This window comes from Pipistrellus kuhlii, unplaced genomic scaffold (assembly GCF_014108245.1).
Source record: "Pipistrellus kuhlii isolate mPipKuh1 unplaced genomic scaffold, mPipKuh1.p scaffold_m20_p_2, whole genome shotgun sequence".
NCBI classification, from domain to species: Eukaryota; Metazoa; Chordata; class Mammalia; order Chiroptera; family Vespertilionidae; genus Pipistrellus; species Pipistrellus kuhlii.
Genome location: NW_023425515.1, coordinates 100,417,406 through 100,438,312, shown reverse-complemented (window position 1 = coordinate 100,438,312; position 20,907 = coordinate 100,417,406). Strand labels below are relative to the sequence as shown.

The 20,907-nt window shown below is 38.9% G+C and overlaps 1 protein-coding gene across 12 annotated transcripts in view; it reads right to left on the bottom strand.

The window, feature by feature from the left end:
- Positions 1–20,907, bottom strand: part of ATR (ATR serine/threonine kinase) — a 192,446-nt gene that overhangs the window by 72,974 nt on the left and 98,565 nt on the right. For all 12 annotated transcript variants that reach the window (XM_036447780.2, XM_036447781.2, XM_045584129.1 and 9 more), the window contains 3 exons: positions 5,072–5,278; positions 3,873–3,986; positions 1,153–1,268 (listed from right to left, as the gene is read on the bottom strand). In XM_036447780.2, the coding sequence (XP_036303673.1) occupies positions 1,153–1,268; positions 3,873–3,986; positions 5,072–5,278 (437 nt within the window). The remainder of the gene's footprint in view (positions 1–1,152; positions 1,269–3,872; positions 3,987–5,071; positions 5,279–20,907) is intronic.

Here is a 20,907-nt window from a genome sequence, read left to right as displayed (position 1 = left end):
ATTTTTCCACTGATTTATTATTTTATTTATTTAAAAAAATTTTTTAAGTATTACATAGGTTCCCTTTTCCCCCCATTAATCCCTCCCAGTTTCTATCCCCACCCCCAAGCCCTGACCACCCCATAGTCTGTGTCACAATTTATGCATCTATACATACAAGTTCATTGGTTGATCACTTCCCACCCACCCTCCCCTGTCTTCCCTCTGAGGTTCAACAGTCTGTCCATTGAATTTTTAGAGAGTGGAAGGTAGGGGAAGAGAAAAAGAGAAACATCGATGTGAGAGAAACACATCAACTGATTGCCTCTTGCATGCACCCTGACCAGGATCAAGCCTGCAACTGAAATATGTCCCCTTGACTGGAATCGACCTGGGACCCTTCAGTCTGCAGGCCAGCGCTCTATCCACTGAGCCAAACTGGCTAGAGCCAAACTGTTCCCTTTATAAGGGAATTTTAAGACTATAACTCTCAGATCTCCTCATTTGTGCTTATCATGAAATGTATCTAACTACAATAGAAAGGTGTTTCTTTGCTTTGAAAATAAAAGTTGAGGTACATTTCAAATAATAATAGAAAAATGTAAGGAAATTTTAGCTATTTAAAATAGATCACCTCTCCTAAAAGTTATTCTTGTTAGCAAAACTAAGATTAAGATAGTAATGCTTATTATGGGTATATATATAATAAATTATACAAATAAGTATAATTTTTATTATAGCTTTAAAAAAGCAGAGGTAGAAAATGTTTTCATGAGGAGAAACTGCCTAGGACTGAAAATATGTTATCTCTAATTGAGATTACCTTTAAACTCTTAAATTTCTGTATTAATTACACCTTGCAAAAGATTCAGTTCATATTTAATTTAAAGTAGATTCTTCCAAAGTACTATGTTAGCTGAATATTTTAAAAGTTAATTCTTTTAACTTCAATAAATATGCCTAAATATTTATAGTTACAGAATTTAACTAATGGACAAACTGTACTTTCATTTTAACAAAATTATAAATAAACATAAATCACAGTGGAAAACACATATTAAAAAAAAGTTTGAAAAAAAAAAGTTTGAATGCTAAAACAATATATCAAAAATAAAATTAACTTTATGCAGTTAAAAACAATGTTATGAAAATAGTTTTAATGAGTCCACAAACCTAGTATTTAGATGAGGTTCCAATATTTCCCGAACATGCTCAGGAAATTTCCGCCACAATTGGTGACCTGGGCTGTCGGTCGGCATCTCTCTACAGTCATAAATCGAAAGTAACTCCTACAAATGCATATTTTACATTTTTAAATCCCCAGTAAAGCAGGTAAACCTTTACATTAATCAATATTCCATATATGATAATTAAAATTTACACAGAAAGATACACAGAATTATAAAATGGGGTTATGAACCTGTTGAGGACATTTATTTCAATGCTTAGAACCATTTAGGTGACTTACTCAATGTAACAAAGCTGTCATAGTACTTGAACATGCAGATTGTGTTTTATATATAATATGTATTAAAATATAAGATTGAGAGATATTTGGAAGAAAAAATTGAAATTTCCTATATTTGCAAAAATATAATTCTTAGAATTTAACCATTTTTTAAAAATTTTGCTTGTTATATATTTATTTTTAATTTTATCACAATTTTTGAATTATAATGAAAGCAACTAACAATCCATAATAATTCAGAAATTCAAGATATCTCATATTCTAGATATAAAATACTGAGCTTAAGATTTGGAAAATAAGATGCAAGTGTTAAAGACCAATTTACCATTCAAGCCCAGGAATTAAATTTTACCTTCCTGAAAATAAAATCATTGGGATTTTATACATGAAGAAAAAATCTTAGTCTTTAATATCAATCCTCAAAACAAGACAAATACATTAGTGTTTTGTATCTTCCATCATATATTACTCTTTCTTTCCAACTCCATTAAAAATGACCATATGCATAGCTTTTTCCTAATACTTAAAAATATAAGCATCATATAGCAAAATGTACTTAATAATTATATTTAGTATTTTTAAATTAAAGGAAATATGTGAAAAGTCCAAATATAGACACATCCAAAACTCACTTTCATTTAACTTTAAAGTGTTATAAAAATTTTATTTGAAGCCAACTTTCTCTTATGTTTGGCAAAGTTGACATATTTACTAATTCCCTGACTTTCTGGTTTCAGGACCATTTACATTGAAAAATGCTAGTATACTTACAATTGCAGACCTTGCCTCATATTTCATTAAGAAAACAGAAGCAATCAGCAGAGACCTCTACAACTTCTATCTTCATATCTACCCAACTTGGTAATATCAGTATCAGTGCCCACAAGCTCTTTTTCTCTTGTTACTATAGAAGGATTGTTTTTGTTGTTAATTAAGGTTACTTATCTCTTTCACTTCTATACTACATTCCATATCTCTTTACCTACTTAAAATAGCTTACATTATCTCCTACATCACTTTACTCCACTCTGCTAAATTGTTACCAAGCTACAAATAAACATACTGTTATTTCCCCCACCTTTACTCATTTTTCCTCTCCAGCCATTCTCATTCTTCTAAACTCAAGAGTTTCTGTAATTTCTATAATTTCCCTCTTCCCATATGTTCTTAAAAATACTCTAACTATACTTTCGCTGAAGCTGCTCAATAAAGGTCATCAATGACCTTTATGTTACAATAGCCAAGTCAATTGTCAATCCTGTAATTAGCATTTAATAAAGTGAATCACTCCATACTTCTTGAAACACTTCCTTGTCTTTCAAAGTACTACATTATTCTACTTTATTGGCAATTCCTTCTCAGTTTTAATTGTTCCCTCCTCTTCCCATTGATTTCTCATTCTCTAGATCTCAATTACTAGAATCTATCTGTCTATATTCCCTCTCTTGATCATCTCATACAGAATCATAGTTTTAAGTACCATATCTATATAAAGCTCCAAATACTTATCTGTAATGAAGACCTCTCACCATGAATGCTAGACCTGCATATCTAACAAAACAATATATATACCATGAAAAAAGAAGCCACATCAAGTATTTATTACATGTATGGTAGACAAAGGGTTAATTTACATTATATCCAAATAGGTCTTACATTATCAATAAAAAATAGACCAATTACCAAGAGAAAAATAGGGAAAGAAATAAAGGAAATTCATTAAAAAGCAATAAATATATAAAGGATGTTATACCTCTCTCCTAATTAAATGAAAATTAAAATAAAACTATCATTTTTCAACTGTCACACTGGTAAAAATTTTAAATGTTGATAAAAAAACAACAACAACAAAAAACATTTGTCAAGGGAATAGGAACCGGTTAAACTTTATTTTACAATAATAAAGCTCTGTACTTGCTCTGAGGCATTTTAACTTCCGGGTATTTATATTATTAACATATTTACTCAAAGTGCTCAAAAATATAAGTATGTTCTCTCAATCATTTTTTGTAAAAGCAAAACATTAAACATAACCTAAATGTGCTAAGTAAATTTCTTAAATAAATGTATATTCATAATGAATACTAAGTCACTGAAAAAAAAATGAATTGTACTGATATGGAAATTATCCAAGACAGACTGTTAAACACAAAGGAAAATAAAGTTACAGAATATAATAAGTAATATGATCTCCTTCTTTGGTGGAGAAAATATACATATTTACATATAGAGAGAATTTTTCAAAATACTTATAATAATCTGTTGAGTGTGTATACTTCTGTACTCTGAACCTTTTATTATGAACTTGTGTTATTTTAATAAAAAAAATAAGAGTTAAAAAATAAGAGTTTCCAAAGTACAGAATTAAAAATTTCTTACTAAAAGCCAGTAACATAAAGTCAGTAATGACTACATGCACTCTTACTTGAATGGCATAGGCAGCAGAATCTTGAGCTCGACTATTATCTGCATATGCAAGGTAAGCTCTTGTCAGTTCCATCAATAATCCATAGGCAAAACTTGAATCTTCTACTCCAGTCTCAATAAAAACAAGAAAATAATCAAGGATAATTTGCATAAATTTTTCTAAACTGTATTATATCTTACATGTTGAATTTATCTTAAAAAAGGAAAGAATAGTAAGGTTAAACTCTAAATTTGGTAGTAAGGCTAAAATATAATCTGTAGTGAAGTTAAATCTAAGGCTTTTAAGGCTATTTATGTGATAGACTAGTGGCCCTGCATGTGTGCAAGTAGCTCACTGCTGCTTGCTTCAGCTGTCGGCCCTGCTCACCGCCACTGTAGCTCTCTGTGGCTCACAGCTCACTTCCCGCCCTCTTATAGCTCTCAGAGGCTTGTAGCTCGCTGCCCTGCCCTGTGGTCAGTAGTTATGTGTCACGGCATAACAACCATTAGTATATTACCTCTTTATTATATAGGACTCTTTATTATATAGGATTAGAATCATTCAACTTTTATATAACTCCAACTATTTGTGGGTTTTGTATTTTTAACACTTAGAAAGTTGTAAATATGTCATTTCCTGGAGAAGCTCCAAAAAAACAATGTGTACCAATATGTTAAAAGTTCAGTTTAATTTTATTTTATAAGATTTTGCAGTCATTTGACCACAGAAACCTTTTTATATACACACTCTTAGAACACTCTCGGAAATTAGTTTCCCATGGAAACACTCTGCAATAGTGTATAAATAGTAATATTTAGGTAATTAACACTTTATTGTTACTGGTTATATTGATGACAGTCACAATATTACTTGTGTCTGTACTTAGATTAATTTAAGAAATTTTAAGGTCTGAAAGCAATGTACAGTTTTAAAATTACTTAAATTAATGTAAGCGCAGACACAAATTATCTCATGACCAGTCAGCAAGGTGTTAAGTTTTAAGTATTTGTTAAAAATAAATTAGGAAGCTTATTTAAAAGAACACAGCACACTAAACTGGGATCAAACTTTATTTTTAATAAAGTCAGAAGTTACCTAAATTTCCTAGTCTAAATCAAGTTCGCTAAGAATAAACCGAATAGTTTTTTGTAAGTGGAACATAGAAACCCCAATAGGGCAGAGAACTCTTCTTATCATTCCAAATTACCGTTACTTACCACAAATGTAAAATCTTTTCCTTGAGTTTCTGTTGTTGAAAAATCTAGTCGACCTGGATCTATTGCCCCCAACTCCCCTAAACATTCCCCACAGAGCAACCGAGCTTGAGAGTTTGCATCTTGGCAACCTTTCAAAAGCACTGTCACCAGCTGTGAGATAACAGGTTCCACTGTCTCACTATCTGTTGCATATTTTATTAGTTTGTCCTAAAATAAAAAGAGAAAGTTTATACATAGTTTTTATAAACAAGTATATTTTCCTAACTAGAAAACTTTAAAAGATTAAGAGATATCTGACATAAATATTACAAAATTAAATTCTCATATCTGTAGTCTTTTTAGCTAGTTTTTGATGAGTTCACAATATAGTTTCACAATATGTTCCATATTAGAATAATTGCTTGCAATTTTCAATCATTAATCCATTAAACAGTTACTATTATTACATCAGCATAACAGTTTTATTATCCTAATAAAAGAGTAATATGCAAATTTACCATCACTCAGCTACACCCAAAAGCCACGCCCACCAGCCAATCAGAGTGAATATGAAAATAACCCAACCAAGATAACTACAGCCACAGAGAGAAGGAGGGAGGCTTGGGTTTCCCAGGCAAGGGAAGAAGCCAAGCTTTCTACCTGCCATGGCAGGCCCAGGCCTCCACTTAAGACTACAAAGTTTCCATTATAGAAGGTAAACAAATCCAAAGAGAAATGGAAGCATCCAAGGAGCTGGAAAGAGCAGGAGTCTAGAATTGTCCCAGGCAATGGAAGAAGCAAAGCTTTCCACACATCGTGGCCGGCCCAGGCCTCTGCTTAAGGCTACAAAGTTTCAATTATAGAAGATACACAAACCCCAAAAGAAATAAATGGCTGCCAGCCACAAAGCTAGCAGGAGGCTTGACTCTGCTCCAGGCTACAAAATTTCAATTGTAAAAGGTAAATAAATTCCAATACCAAGCCTCTGCTTGGGTCACCTGGGGGCATGGCTGGCCTGCAAACCACCACAGGCACCTCGCTCAGGCTGCCCCATGCCCCAAGGGAACCCAACCCTGATCCAGACACCCTTCAGGAAAACCAACTGGCCACCACCCGTGCACCAGGCCTCTATCCTATCTAATAAAAGAGTAATATGCAGATTGACCATCACTCCAACACACAATATGGCTGCCCCCATGTGGTCAAAGATCCTGCCCCCATGTGGACACAAGATGGCCAGCAGGGAGGGCAGTTGGGAGGCAACAGGCCTGCAAGGGAGGGCAGTTGAGAGGGACCAGGGCAGTTGGAGGCAATCAACCCTGCAGGGGAGGGCAGTTAGGGGTGGCAAGGCCAACAGAGGAGGGAAGTTGGGAACAAACAGGCTGGCAGGGGAGCAGTTGGACATCAATCAGACTAGCATGGGAGTGGTTAGGGGGTAATCAGGCTGGCAGGCAGAAGTAGTTAGGGGCAATGAGGAAGGAAGGCAGGTGAGCAGTTGGGAGCCAGCAGTCCTGGATTGTGATCTCATGGACTATGATCTCTAGTGGGATCAGGCCTAAACAGGCAGTCGGACATCCCTCAAAGGTTTCAGATTGGAGAGGGTGCATGCTGGGCTGAGGGACATGCCCCCCCCACCCCCGTGCACAAATTTCGTGCACCGGGCCTCTAGTATCAGCATAAAAAAATAACTAAGTTCTTATCCTGAATTCACAATCTAATGGGAAATAGACATGTAAACAAATAATTAAAATATCATATAATCTGTACAATAATAAATATATTTACAAGGTGAAGAAGATGAAAAAGAACTCAGAATAGTCAACAAATAAATCAAGGAAGAACAGCTATTAGTTAAAATTGGAAGATTGGAAGAAGATTGGAAAGTTTATAAAAAACTATTAGAGTGGGGAAAAAAGATAAGGGAAAGGATTATGTGAAAATTATTTTTTAAAAAGAGATAGAAAGAAAGATTAAAAATATGTTAGTTCAAATATCCTTTTTCATCTATTGTATTTCTATAGGATGCTGTTAACAAGAAATTATTCTAAAACCAGAGAAAGGTTAAATATTATACTTGTGTGACCACTTGGATACTTCATTTATATAATTTTCTTTCTAGCAAAAGTCAAGCACATATGAGCATCTCAAATTCTGTTAAAACTGTGATTCAAATTAGAGTATTATATTTCAAAAGAAAAGACATTTTATCTCATCTGGAATCTTTAATATGCAATCACTTAAACAACATCACAAGTTAATTCAGAAATAAATACATAAAAAGAGGAACCAATAATCATTAAATAAGAAAATATAAAAATTAGACATTTATTCACTTATTAAAATTAGAAAACAGAAAAATAACACTTTAGTTGACAAAGATAAATGCAGTTTATACTCAAAATAAATTATGAAACACTAAATAAAAGATGATTGAAATTATATATAATGAAATATTACTCCGCCATAAGAAAAGATGAAGTATTGCCATTTGTGACAATATGGATGGATCCTAAGAATATCATGCTAAGCAAAATAAATCAGAAAAAAGTCAAGAACCATATAATTTCACACATACGTGAGATATAAAACTGAAAATAACAGATGAACAAATAAGATAAAACCAACTGACTCAGAAAACAATATAGTGGTTACCAAAGAAAAGGGGAGTGGGGATTAGTAGGGGAAAATGGGGGTCAAATATATGGTGACTGAAGGAGATTTAACTCTGAGTGATAAACACAATGCAATATACAGACAATGTATTATAGAATTGTACACTGAAATCAAGTAACTTCAGTAACCATAGTCACACCAAAAAGTTTAATTAAAAATTTATATATCCTATCTGTTAAAAGAGTAATATTATAATTGACCATCACTCCAAGACACAAGATGGCGTGTGGTCAAAGATGGCTGACCCCATGTGGACACAAGATGGCCACCAGAAGATGGCCAGAAGGAAAGGGCAGTTGTGGGGAGGTAGGGATGACCAGGCCAGCAGAGGAGGGCAGTTGGGGGTGACCAGGCCAATAAGAAAGGGCAGATGGGGAGGACCCAGGCCTGCAGGGGAGAGCAGTTGGGGGAAACCAGGCCTGCAGGGGAGGGAAGTTCGGGGTACCAGGTCTAAAGGAGAGGACAATTGGTGGAGACCAGGCCAAAAGGGAGGGCAGTTGTGGGGGACCCAGGCCTGCAGGGGAGGGCAGTTGTGGGGGAGCAGGCCTACAGGGGAGGGCAGTTCGGGGGGACCACACCTGCAGGGGAATGAAGTTGGGGGGGACCAGATCTGTAGCAAAAGGCAGTTGTGGGTGATCAGGCGAGCAGGGAAGGCAGTTAGGGGTGACCAGGCCAGCAGAAGAGGGCAGTTGAGGGAGACGAGGCCAGCAGAGAAGCGTAGTTGGAGTGGGGGGGGGGGGGACCAGGCCTATAGGGGAGGGCTGTTAGGGGGGACCAGGCCAGCAGAGGGCAGTAGTAGGAGACCAGGCCAGCAGGGGAGGGTAGTGAAGGGAGTGAAGGGCCAACAGGTCTGCAAGGGAGGGCAGTTGTGGGTGATAAAGCCACAAGGAAGGGCAGTTAGGGGTGACCAGGCCAGCAGAGGTCAGTTTTGAGAGACCAGGCCAGCAGGGGAAGGTGGGGGGGTGGGAGGGGGACAACAGGTCTGCAAGGGAGAGCAGTTGTGGGCAACCAGGCTACAAGGGAGGGCAGTTAGGGATGACCAGGCCAGCAAGTGAGGACAGTTGGGGGGGGGGGGGGTGGACCAGGCTTGCAGGGGAGGGCAGTAAGGGGTTACCAGGCCAGGAGGGCAGTTTGGGGAGACCAGGACAGCAGAGGAGGGAACTTGTTGGGGGGGTGGGGGGGAGGACCAGGCCTGCAGGGGAGGATAGCTAGGGGTGACCAGACTGGCCAAGGAGGGCAGTTAGGGGCAAATAGGCCACCCGGGGAGCAGTTAGGCATCGATCAGGCTGGCAGGGGAGTGGTTACCGGGTGATCAGGCTGGCAGGCAGAAGCAGTTAGGGGCAATCAGGCAGGCAGGCATGCAAGTCGTTGGGAGCCTGCAGTCCTGGATTGTGAGAGGGATGTTGGACTACACATTTAGGCCCAGGATTGGGCCCAAACTGGCAGTCAGACATCCTTTGAGGGGTCCCAGATTGGAGAGGTTGCAGGCTAGGCTGAGAGACACCCCCCCCCATGCACTATTTCATGCACTGGACCTCTAGTATATATATAAACATTATATATCAATATGTATATCTATTAAGTCCTTAAAAATGTTTTCACAGTATTTCATACTAGATTAGAAAAAAATGGGATTTATTTTTCTGCAAAAAATGTTGAATTCCAAAAGAATTTTTTAAATGAGTATATGTGCAATGCATCTATTTAGACAGGCTTTTTAACAAATAGATGCAATTATATCATTTTCCAAATGTTTAAAAAGTTGTCAAAACAAATACATGTATATTCCAAAATTTCATTTTTATAATATCCAAAAAGTCCATATACACTTGGTTCTATTTCAGGACTTTCTATTCTTTCCTACTGGTCTGTTTATTCATGTACCAGTATTATCCTATCCTAATATATAAAAACCCAGGGGCCATAACATCCACAACGACAGGGGGCTCAACCAACCTGAAGTCAGTTACAGGAGCCTGGACTCAGCACTGACTGCCGAGGGCTTCAAATCAGGCCTGGAGGGATGCCTGGGGAAAGAGAAGCAGGGTCTGATCCATAGCCTCCAGTTATTGATCAGCACTGATCAGGCCTGTTGATAGGCCTGATGACACTGACTGGCATAGAAACCGACCAATTAGAACCAATTAGAACCAATGGTTGCCTAGGAAGCAGAGTTTTTGACGCTGACTGGCATAGAAACCGATCAATCAGAACCTAATCTGGGTGAACTGCAAAGGCAGAACCTAAGGTGGGGGCTAAAGAGGGGTTTTAAGGGCAACAGCTGTTTGGTGTGAGGTGTAAGCATGCCATTCAATTTTTTAAAGACAGGTTTGGCAGTATAGTGCATATGGCTGGCTATAAGTCCAGACTTAGGGATTATATATTTTTGTCTGCCAAGAACTTCTTCTCCTGATGAAAATGCCCCCCCCCAGCCCCAATGAAACAATCATTTCCTATATAATTTATCTATACTACTAAAAGTATAATATGCTAATTAGACTGGGTCAACCAGCCATCTTCCAGACGTCTGACTTCTTTCCAGACAAAGCCATGGTGGTGGGGGCCGAGGCAGAGCCTTTAAGGACGATAAGGCTGGCAAGGGAGGGCAGTTGGGGGTGAGATCAGGACAGTAGGGTAGGGCAGTTAGGAACAATCAAGCTGGCAGGGGAGAGCCATTGGGAGCAAGATCAGGTTGGCAGGGGTGGTTGGGGGTGAGAACAGGACAACAGGGGAGGGCAATTAGGAACAACCAGGCCAACAGGGGAGGACAGCTGGGGGCGAGATCAGGCTGGCAAGGGAGGGCAGTTAGGGATGATCAGGCAGGCAGAGGCAGTTGGGGTAAGATCAAGCCAGCAGGAAAGGGGATCTAGAAGTAGGCAGGCAGGCAGAAGTGTTAGGGGCAATCAGGCAGCTAGAAGCAATCAGGCAGGCAGGCAGGTGAGAGTTAGGAGTCAATGGAGGCTACAGAGTATATTCATGTCTGGCAGGCTACTGAACTCTCAAAGCTGCTCTCTTTTTTTCCAGTTTTCCTAGCTATTTTCACATGTTTGTTTTTCCATATGCACATTAGTATAAACTTTTCTAGTTGAAAAAACCAACAATTTGGCATTTCTTTCAGATTGCATTCAATAGAGAGTATTAAAATCTTTATAATATTGAGCATACCCCTAACTGGTTTGACTCAGTGGATAGAGGGTCAAGCTTTGGACTGAAAGGTCCCCATGTTCAATTCTAGTCAAGGGCATGTACCTTGGTTGCCAGCACATCCCCAGTAGGAGGTGTGCAGGATGCAGCTGATCGATGTTTGTAACTCTCTATCCCTCTCCCTTCCTCTCTGTAAAAAAGTCAATAAAATATATATTTTTAAAAATAATGAGCATAATTGTCCTAACTGGTGTTGCTAAGCGGTTAGAGCATCAGAGCACAGACTGAAGGGTAGCAGGTACAATTCCAATCAAAGGCATATTCTTGGGATGTACATTCAATCCCTGACTCCAGTTGGAGCACATGCGGAGGCAATCAATCAATTTGTCTCTCTCACATCAATGTTTCTTTTTCTCTCATTACCTTCACACTCTCTCTCTCCCTTCCTCTCTATCTCACTCTCCTTACTCAATTCCTTCCAACCTCCCTAAAAATCAATGGAAAAAATATCCTCAGGTGAGGATTAACCAAAAAACTAAAAAAAATAAAAAAATATTTTACACTTTTGTGTCTTTCAGGGTTGTTTTAAAGTTTTCCTCTTATTGGTTAATACATTTATTATGACACTGATTTTTACGTATATTTCTCAGTTACTACTATAAATTGGGTTTTCCAACAAGTCTTCTACCAGTTATTGCTTGTTATGGTGATTGATTTTTATATTCTATGTTACTGAATTAGTTTGTTGTCTGAGTTTTAATATGAATTCTCTACAGTTTTCAAAGTATATTAATATATAATCTGCAAAGAGTTTTACATCTTTTCCAATTCATGAGCTTCTGATTGCTTTTCTCTTCTCTAAATTCATTTGTCAATATAAATGTTAAATATTAGTAGAGTTAATAAGTAATCTTACTTTTACTGATAATGCATCTATTTCCTCAAAAAGTATATATATGTGTAATGCAGACATTTCTAATACAGTTACCCTAAATTTTGTGGGCTTCGATTTAATAAAATTCAGACTTAAGGGACAAAATTTATGGTCCACATGCCGTACATGAAAATTAAGACTTTAGCACATATGTAATACCTTAATCAATAAATAAAGAAAATTAGGTAACTGTCTCTCTCTTGCAGCCTTTAAAATTCTCTCTTAGTAGTTAACATTTGCCATTGTAATTATGAAATGTCTTGGTGTGGGTCTTTTGGGATTCATCTTGCTTGGGACTCTGTACTTGTGCAACTTTTTTATTCCTTATAACAGGAAAGTTTTCTGTTATTTCTTCAAATAGATTCTCTAATCCTTTTTGCTCTTCTTGTCCTTCTGGCACCCCTATTATACATATGTTACTTCATTTTGTGTTGTCCCAAAATTCCCTTAGACTCCCCTCCTGCTTTTTAATTTTTTTCTCCACTTGGTGTTCAGGCTGGGTTTGTTTCTCTACCTTATCTTCTAACTCATTAAATCAGTCCCCCGCTTCTTCTACTCTACTGTTGAAACATTCCATAGTGTTTTTGATTGTAGCTATATCACTTTTTATTTCTCTTGATTTTTGCATAGATTGTTAATTTTCAGTTTATGAACTGTATGACCATTACACTGAATTATTTTCTGTCATATTGCATTCCTCAATTTCACTTATTTTCTCAACAATTCCTCTATGAATTGTTTTGTTGTCTCCCCACTCTATCATCAGATGGTCCAAACGTCAAGTTGCAAGGGCCTGAGCCATGTGCAGTGGGAGCGTTGCACCACCTGAGCCTCACTAAAGAGGTCCGAAACTGAGACGTGTGGCCGCCGTGGGTCAGTGGGAGCCATGCATACCAAGAATCAGAGTCATTAGCTCTCAGTGTGGCCTCATGTGTGTACCTAGAATCAAAAACTCCACCTGTGCCATACTGAAAAGAAGGCCCTGTGCATGTACATCGAAAATCAGAGTCCCCTCATGCACACCACGAGCCAGAAACCCCATGCGCACATGGCAAGAATCGAGTATCGGAGTCTCTGTCACTTGCTATGGCCTTGTGCTTGCATCAGAGTCCCTGTGTGCACGTGTGCCATGAACTGGAATCACAGGCACTCAGTCTGCATGCACTGAGAATCAGGGATCCCATGTGGGCACGATGAGAAACAGATCCCATTTGTGCGCCGATAATCAAGTCACTGGTGCTCAAGTGTGCCTCTTGTGCAAAGAATTAGGGTCTCCAGTATGCGTGGGGGGCCAGGTAGTACAGCCACCCTGTGTCAGCAGGAGGCCCATTCCTGCACCATGAGAAACAGGCTCCTATGTGCTCAAATATGCACCATTCTTGTAATCCTGGAATAATTTACCATTGTTTCTGAACGTTTTCTTAATGTGAAACTGAATTATGTTTGATAATATTTCATCTACATTTTTTGTTTTGATATCTGTAAGTAATAATGATCTTCAATTTTATTTATTTTATGCTATCTTTATGAAGTTTAGTGAACATTTTTATACATTGTTCCTTAAAAAAATTATATGCTTTTGGCCTGACCAGCATGGCTCAGACATTGAGCCGCAACCTAAAACTGAGGGGGTCACAGTTAGATTCCAAGTCAGGTGCATGACCAGGTTGCAGGATTAGTTCCCAGTGTGGGGCATGCAGTTTCTGTGATTTTTAAAAAATATTTTCTTAGTTTCATCTGTTATTTCTGTCTGATTAGTTCCTCTTTGCATATTTGTGCATCCTGCTTTTTGTTCTTCTTTAGATTAGAAATGTATCTATTAAGCTAATTTTCTTCAAAGAACCAGAATTTTTACTTATTAATTTGTTTCATTTTTTGCTGTGCTACATGATTACTTTTCACTTTTATTTTTTACTAGAGCCCCGGTGCATGAAATTCGTGCACTGGTGGGGGGATCCCTCTCAGTCCGGCCTGCATCCTTTCGCAATCCAGGACCAATGCCTACTTACCGCTCACCTGCCTGATCACCTACAACCAGTATGCCTGCCTACCTGATTGCCCCTACCCCTCTGCCTGCCTACCTGATTACCCCTAGCCTCACTGCCTGCCTGCCTGCCTGATCACTCCTAACTGTTCTACTGCCTGCCTGATCATCCCTAACCACCACTGCCTCAGCCTCTGCCAACACTGCTTTATCTGGAAGGACATCCAGAATGATGTCTGGTAGGTCATTCAGTCTAATTAGCATATTACGCTTTTAATTAGTATAGATTATGCTCTTCCTGTGCTATCTTTTCTAAATTAAAAAGGTTTATTAAAATATAATTCACATACCATAAATTCACTCCTTTAAAGTATAAAAATCGGTAGTCTTTTATATATTCACAAGGTTTAAAATATTTACACGTTCAACCATTACTTCTATTTAATTACGTAACATTTTTTAGTTTTCTTTTTACCAACTTAAAACAAATGTATCCAGGTAAATATTGGTTCTAAATTAACTTCACTTTTCTAAAAATATATTTTATTGATTTTTTTTTTTTTATAGAGAGGAAGAAAGAGAGATAGAGAGTTAGAAACATCCATGAAAGAGAATCATCGATCAGCTGCCTCTTGCACACCCCCTACTGGGGATGTGCCTGCAACCAAGGTACATGCCCTTAACTGGAATTGAACCCCGACCTTTCAGTCCACAGGCCGATGCTCTATCCACTGAGCCAAACCGGTTTCGGCTTAACTTCACTTTTTAAAAATACCCTTTAACAATCTGTAGCCATTGTATCTTATTCAGACCACTCAATCAGACTTTTAAGACTCTTGCAAGTGCACTTACTTTCTTACACTGCCTAGTTATTCTCTTAGCATTGGAGTTTTATTTTAAAGGAACGATTGTAGAAAAAGTGTGGCAGTTGCGGCTTTTCCCTAAGAGTATTAAAAATCTCCTTGAGTTCTCAGCTATAGCCATTTATGTCTCAGCGGTGATGATCAATATGAACTTTCATTTACCCCATGATCATGTCAAATGCTTAGAAATAATCTGGACTGCTAAGAGGAGAGATCCTTTGCTAGTCATATATCCCTATATTAAACTTAAAAGCACGAGGTCCATTGACACATGAGGCCATGCAATTTGGTAATTTTTATTATCATGTGTGAAAAACATGTTATAACTATCACCTACCTGAAATGTCATGTTTTAAAATTCCAAAATTATGTTCAGCAATAGATCTGAGTTAGAAACCATTTTAGATGGAATTTCCAGTCACTATCACATATATGCTTGCCTCTGTCCATTCCAAGTAGACAGTTCTTTGGACACCTCTTATCCTGTCATCTGTTCTTTTAGGTCACATTTTAAGTTATAGCTTTTATGTTGGCTTTTTTCCAATGCTGTGGATTTTTACCACAACAAAAGTCCTCTAAATCCCTTCAAATTTATTAATCTGATCATAATTTTGCTTTTAACATAAAAAGATGAATTTTTGTGAGAGACACGAAATGAATATTTAAACATCATTTCATTTGTTTTAATTTAATGTTCTTTTACTTTTTGTAATCAGAGGTAGCAAGTTGATTATTTCAACTAAAGCTGTTATAAGAAAAATGTGGGTATGAAAAGCCTACCAAGAGGTACAAATAGCCAAAACGGGTTTGGCTCAGTGGATAGAGCGTCGGCCTGCTGACTGAAAGGTCCCAGGTTCGATTCCGGTCAAGGGCACGTACCTTGGTTGGGGCACATCCCCAGTAGGGGATTGTGCAGGAGGCAGCTGATCGATGACTCTCTCCCATCGATATTTCTAATTCTCTATCCCTCTCTCTTCCTCTCTGTAAAAAATCAATAAAATATATACTAAAAAAAAAAAAGAAAAAAAAAAAAAGAGGTACAAATAAACATTAGTTCCTCCATTAAGGTAATATTAAAGTAAGAGCCCAAGAATGATCGTGGAGGGGAAGATTGCTTTCTCTATAAGATGGCCCTTGATCACATGCTCCTACATGAGGTCTCCCTGACTCTGTGGTAGAAGTCAAGCCTTGCCTCTTTTTGAATTTTATTATATGCACATTGGTGGGCAACCAACTCTATTCTTCATCCCCAAAAGAAGGAAAATTTGCCTACACAGAATGATAACTGATCTTTCTCTTCTACTAAGTCTTAAAACTTGAAAAAAAAAATAACTTCTTTAAACTAAATTCTGCAAGTGGAAAAGTAAAATAGAGATATCTATAATGTTTCAAACTTCACTACAGCAGAGATTATAACAAAGTTAAAAAGTGTCATTTTAGTCATTGCAGAAATTAGCATTTTATTGCACCCTAAAATGGTTTTTGAGGGAAAAAATTATAGCATGGTAAAGCCAGTTATGTAATACAGACTGACTATATCTAGAGAGAATTGACTTGAGATATATAAAGAGCCTATTTTTAGATGCCATATAATCTTAATTTTTTATAAATGTCATCTGTATTTCTTGGAATTTGTGTGCAAACAATGGTTAAAATGTAGTTTTAAACACACAAGGCAGCTTGACATATATGTGAAGACATGTTGACATAATTAAAATAAACCAACTAAAAGGTAATTATTTAATCTAACATTTAGAATTAAGTAGAAGTTTTAAAATAATGATTTAGAGATTTTTAAAAGATTAAAAAAATATATCATCATTCTATAAATTAAAAACTGATTGTTTGCCAGGACCAGTTTGACTCAGTGGATAGAGCGTTGGCCTGCGGACTGAAAGGTCCCGGGTTTGATTCCGGCCAAGGGTATGTACCTTGGTTGCCTGCACATCCCCAGTAGGAGGTGTACAAGAGGCAGCTGATCGATGATTCCCTCTCATCAATGTTTCTAACTTTCTATCCCTCTCTCTTCCTCTCTGTGAAAAATCAATAAAATATATATATAAAAGATTGTTTCACTCTGGCTAGGTAGCTCAGCTGGTTAGAGTGTCAACCCGATACACCAAGGTTGCAGGTTCGATCCCCAGTCAGGTCACACATAAGAATCAACCAATGAATGCATAAATCAAGTGGAACAACAGATACATGCCTCTTTCTTTCTCCATCCCACCTCCATTCCTCCCCCCTCCCCTCTCCCTCTTTCTCTTTCTCTCTCCCTCCCTCCCTCCCCCGCTCTCTCTCTTTCAAATTAATCAATTAAGCTCTTCCCAGTTTGACTCCGTGGATAGAGCGTTGGCCTGTGGATAAAGAGTCCCTGGTTTGATTCTGGTCAAGGACATATGCCCATGTTGCAGGCTCAATCCCCTATTGGGGATGAATGATTCTCATCACTGATATCCCTCCCTCCCTCCCTCCCCCCCCCCCCCCTCTCTCTCTCTCTCTCTCTCTCTCTCTCTCTCTTCCCCCTTCTCCCTCCCTGTCTTTCCTCTCTGAAATCAATTAAAAAGATATTTAAAAACAACTGATTTTTTCTATCATTATTTAGACCTATTTGTGTTTTAAAGTATTCCCAATATATTTATTAACTAATTAAGTTAGACTTAGCCATACAAAGTGAGTGTAGACCTGAGCTATTTGATGGTTTCAGTTCCACAAAAATGAGGAACCAAGCCTCTGGGTAGCTTCATCTCATAACTTCCCTTGCTTCTGGTATGGAAACATATTAAGTGGAATCAATAAATATATTGGTCCTGTCCAGCTCTGCTGAATGGAGGCAGACTCAAAATAAATCTAGCTGAAATGAGGAGCCAGAGATATGTAAATATAACAAAGTAGCTCAGTCTCCAACTTAACTTATATTAATCAACTTACAAACATTCATATTATAATTGTCCTTTGTTAGATAGTATGTCAACTAGATACAGGAATACATTGTTTGCATTGATTGGGTTTAGAATTGAGAATTTTAAGATCTTCCAACACTTCTAAAACATTTCAAGGAGAATCCAAGATGGCTGCACAGGTAAACACTTAGCCGCAGCGCACACAACAATTTCAATAAAATACAACTAAAATATAAAATGGACATTACCCAGAACTGTAGGAAAGTTGACTGACTGGAAATTCTACAATGAGAAGCAAGGAGAAACCCAGAAGGAAGCGTGGAGGAGCTGTAAAAGCCTAAGGTACGGAGACACACGATGCGCGGAGAGGACGGAGCCGGAGAGAAGGGGCAGCTGATTGCCTGGCTGGAGTTCCCTAGCGGGAAGGAGATAAAAGCTCCGACTGTGCTGGGCCCCAGTTCCGACTGCTCTGAACCCCAGTTCTAGGCCAGACCCCGGAGACCCAGGTTCATCCATAGGGAGATGGACTGTGAGGCGGAACCCTGGGGGAGCGGCAAAAGGAGGTCCCGGAGGCGTGCACATTGAGCGCAGAGAAGGGACGGTTGGCTGTGCCGCTGGATTGCCCTGGTGGGAAGGAGACGGGGCTCCAGACTGCTCTGAACGCCACCTCCAATCCCACTACCAACTGAACTGAACCCCAGTTCCGGGCTCATTGGGGGAGAGCATAGACTGTTTGGTAGCAGGCGAAAATCAAGGGCACCTTTCTCTCAAGAGGTGCTTGCCGCAAGTACTGAAGGACCCTGAAACTCAGGAGCTCCATAGGGCGGGGCTGACGGAAGCCAAAGCTGTAGGCTCCACCCTGAAACTCCGCCCCATCAGGGAAGCTGCGAAAATGCGACAACAAAATAGATCACAAACGAAAGAAATGGAGGAAAAGAAGAGACTGGATATAGAGTTCAAATCTATGCTTATAAGATTTTTCAAGTATTTCCTAGAAAAGGTCAATAAGACCTGAGGATATGAAAAGGGATCAACTAGAATTAATAAGTAATCAACAAGAAATGATAAGGGATCAACAAGAAATAAAGAATACATTGTCTGAAATAAAATATATTATACAGAGTCCTAAAAACAGAATGGAAGATCGCAAGAATCAAGTCAAAGATTTGGAATATAAAGAGCCAGAATACACTCCTCCACAGAAGCAAGAAGACAAGAGAATCCAGAAAATTGAAGATAATGTAAGAAACCTCTGGGACAACTTTAAGCGAACCAACATCAGAATTATGGGGGTCCCAGAAGATGAGAGAGAGCAAGATATCGAAAACATACTTAAAGAAATTGAACCCAAGACCCTATGATGCTGGGGTTGACACACTAACCATCGGAAACACGGACCAGGGCTAATACTGATAATATAGGACCACAGTAAATATGACATAAATCACACACTCAAGGAGATTCAAAGCTCTTCACATATGGTAGGACCATCTCCACATTTGCTGCTCCCCACATTGGTTATATAAGTTCACTGACCCAGAAGCATGTACCTGTTACCATCATGTATATCTTTTCCCTAAATAAATGCTTCCATCATGAAAACAAACATAACACAAACTCATAAGAGTCTTAAGACTCATATCATATGGATTAATATGCAAAACTAAGTACCTTAGTTACATTTTTCCATTTTATATTTATAGTGATCTGGCATTTTAAATTCAGTTCTCACTATTATCAAGATTAGAGATAATCGACATTATATTGGCAAGAAAAAGGATAAAGTTCACCAGCCCAGGAAAAAGTAAATTTAAAAATTTAGCTTCGTCAAAACTAATAAAGTTAATTCAGTCAAATATAAAATGGCAAAATTACTAAAATTTTACTAGTATATGACAGGTATCTATAGGAAATTATAAGAGAAATCTCACATAAGCTGCTACTTTTAAAAAACATGCATCCTTACTCAGAAAGATGCAGTACCTACCATATGACCATCAAATCATGGCCTTTCAAACAAACAAAAAAAAAAACCTTTGCAAAGCACTGATATTCAGTCTTAAAGGACACCACATGGATTGCCAATTCTGAATCAGATACAGTAGGTCCTCAGGTTACATCGGAGATCCGTTCCTATGGCGTAATGTACTACAATTTTCAATTTTTGCTATAAGTCGGAACCCACCTGCATAAGCACCTACATCACTCACATGGAACACATACACAGCAGTATTAAAGTGAAACAGTAAAAAAAAAAAAAAAGAAAGAAAGAAAAAAAAGAAAGAAAGATAACAATTCCTGACCTTTACTTGTGGCAAATCCTATATAATAAAAGACTAATATACAAATTGACCATACCTCCACTACACCCACAAGCCACGCCCACCAGCCAATGAGAGAAAATATGCAAATAAACTCATCCAAGATGGCTACAGCCACAGAGAGCAAGAGGGAGGCTTGGGTTTCTCCAGCAATGGAGGAAGCCAAGATTTCCGCCTGCCCTTGCCAGCCTAAGCCTCCACTCAAGGCTACAAAGTTTCAATTATAGAAGGTAAACAAATCCAAACAGAAATGGCAACAGCCATGGAGCTGGAGAGAGCAGGAGGGAGGCTTGGATTTCCCCAGCAATGGAGGAAGCCAAGCTTTCTGCCTGCCCTTGCTGGCCTAGGCTTCCGCTCCAGGCTACAAAGTTTCAATTACAGAAGATAAATTTATCCCACATACCAGGGCCTCCACTTGGGTCTCCAGGGGGTGTAGCCACCCTGCAAACCACCACATCCCAAGGGAACCCCCACCCTGATCCAAGACACCCTTCAGGGCAAACCAGCTGGACCCTACCCATGCACCAGGCCTCTATCCTATCTAATAAAAGAGTAATATGCACATTGACCATCACTCCAACACACAAGATCAAGATAGCTACTCCCATGTGGTCAAAGATCCTGCCCCCATGTGGACACAAGGTGGCCACCACAAGATAGCCACCACGGGAGGGCAGTTGGGAGGGACCAGGCCTGCAAGGGAGGGCAGTTGGGGGCAATCAAGCCCACAGGGGAGGGCAGTTAGGGGTGACCAGGTTGGCAGAGGAGGGAAGTTGGGGGTGACTGGGCCTGCAGGGGAGTGCAGTTAGGGGTGACCAGGCCAACAGAGGAGGGGAGTTGGGGGCAAAAAGGCTGGCAGAGGAGCAGTTAGACATCAATCAGGCTGGCAGGGGAGTTGTTAGGAGGTGATCAGGCTGGCAGGCAGAAGTGGTTAGGGACAATTAGGAAGGCAGGCAGGTGAGCAGTTGGGAGCCAGCAATCCTGGATTGTGAGAGGGATGTCCACCTGACCATTTAGGCCTGATCCCAAACAGGCAGT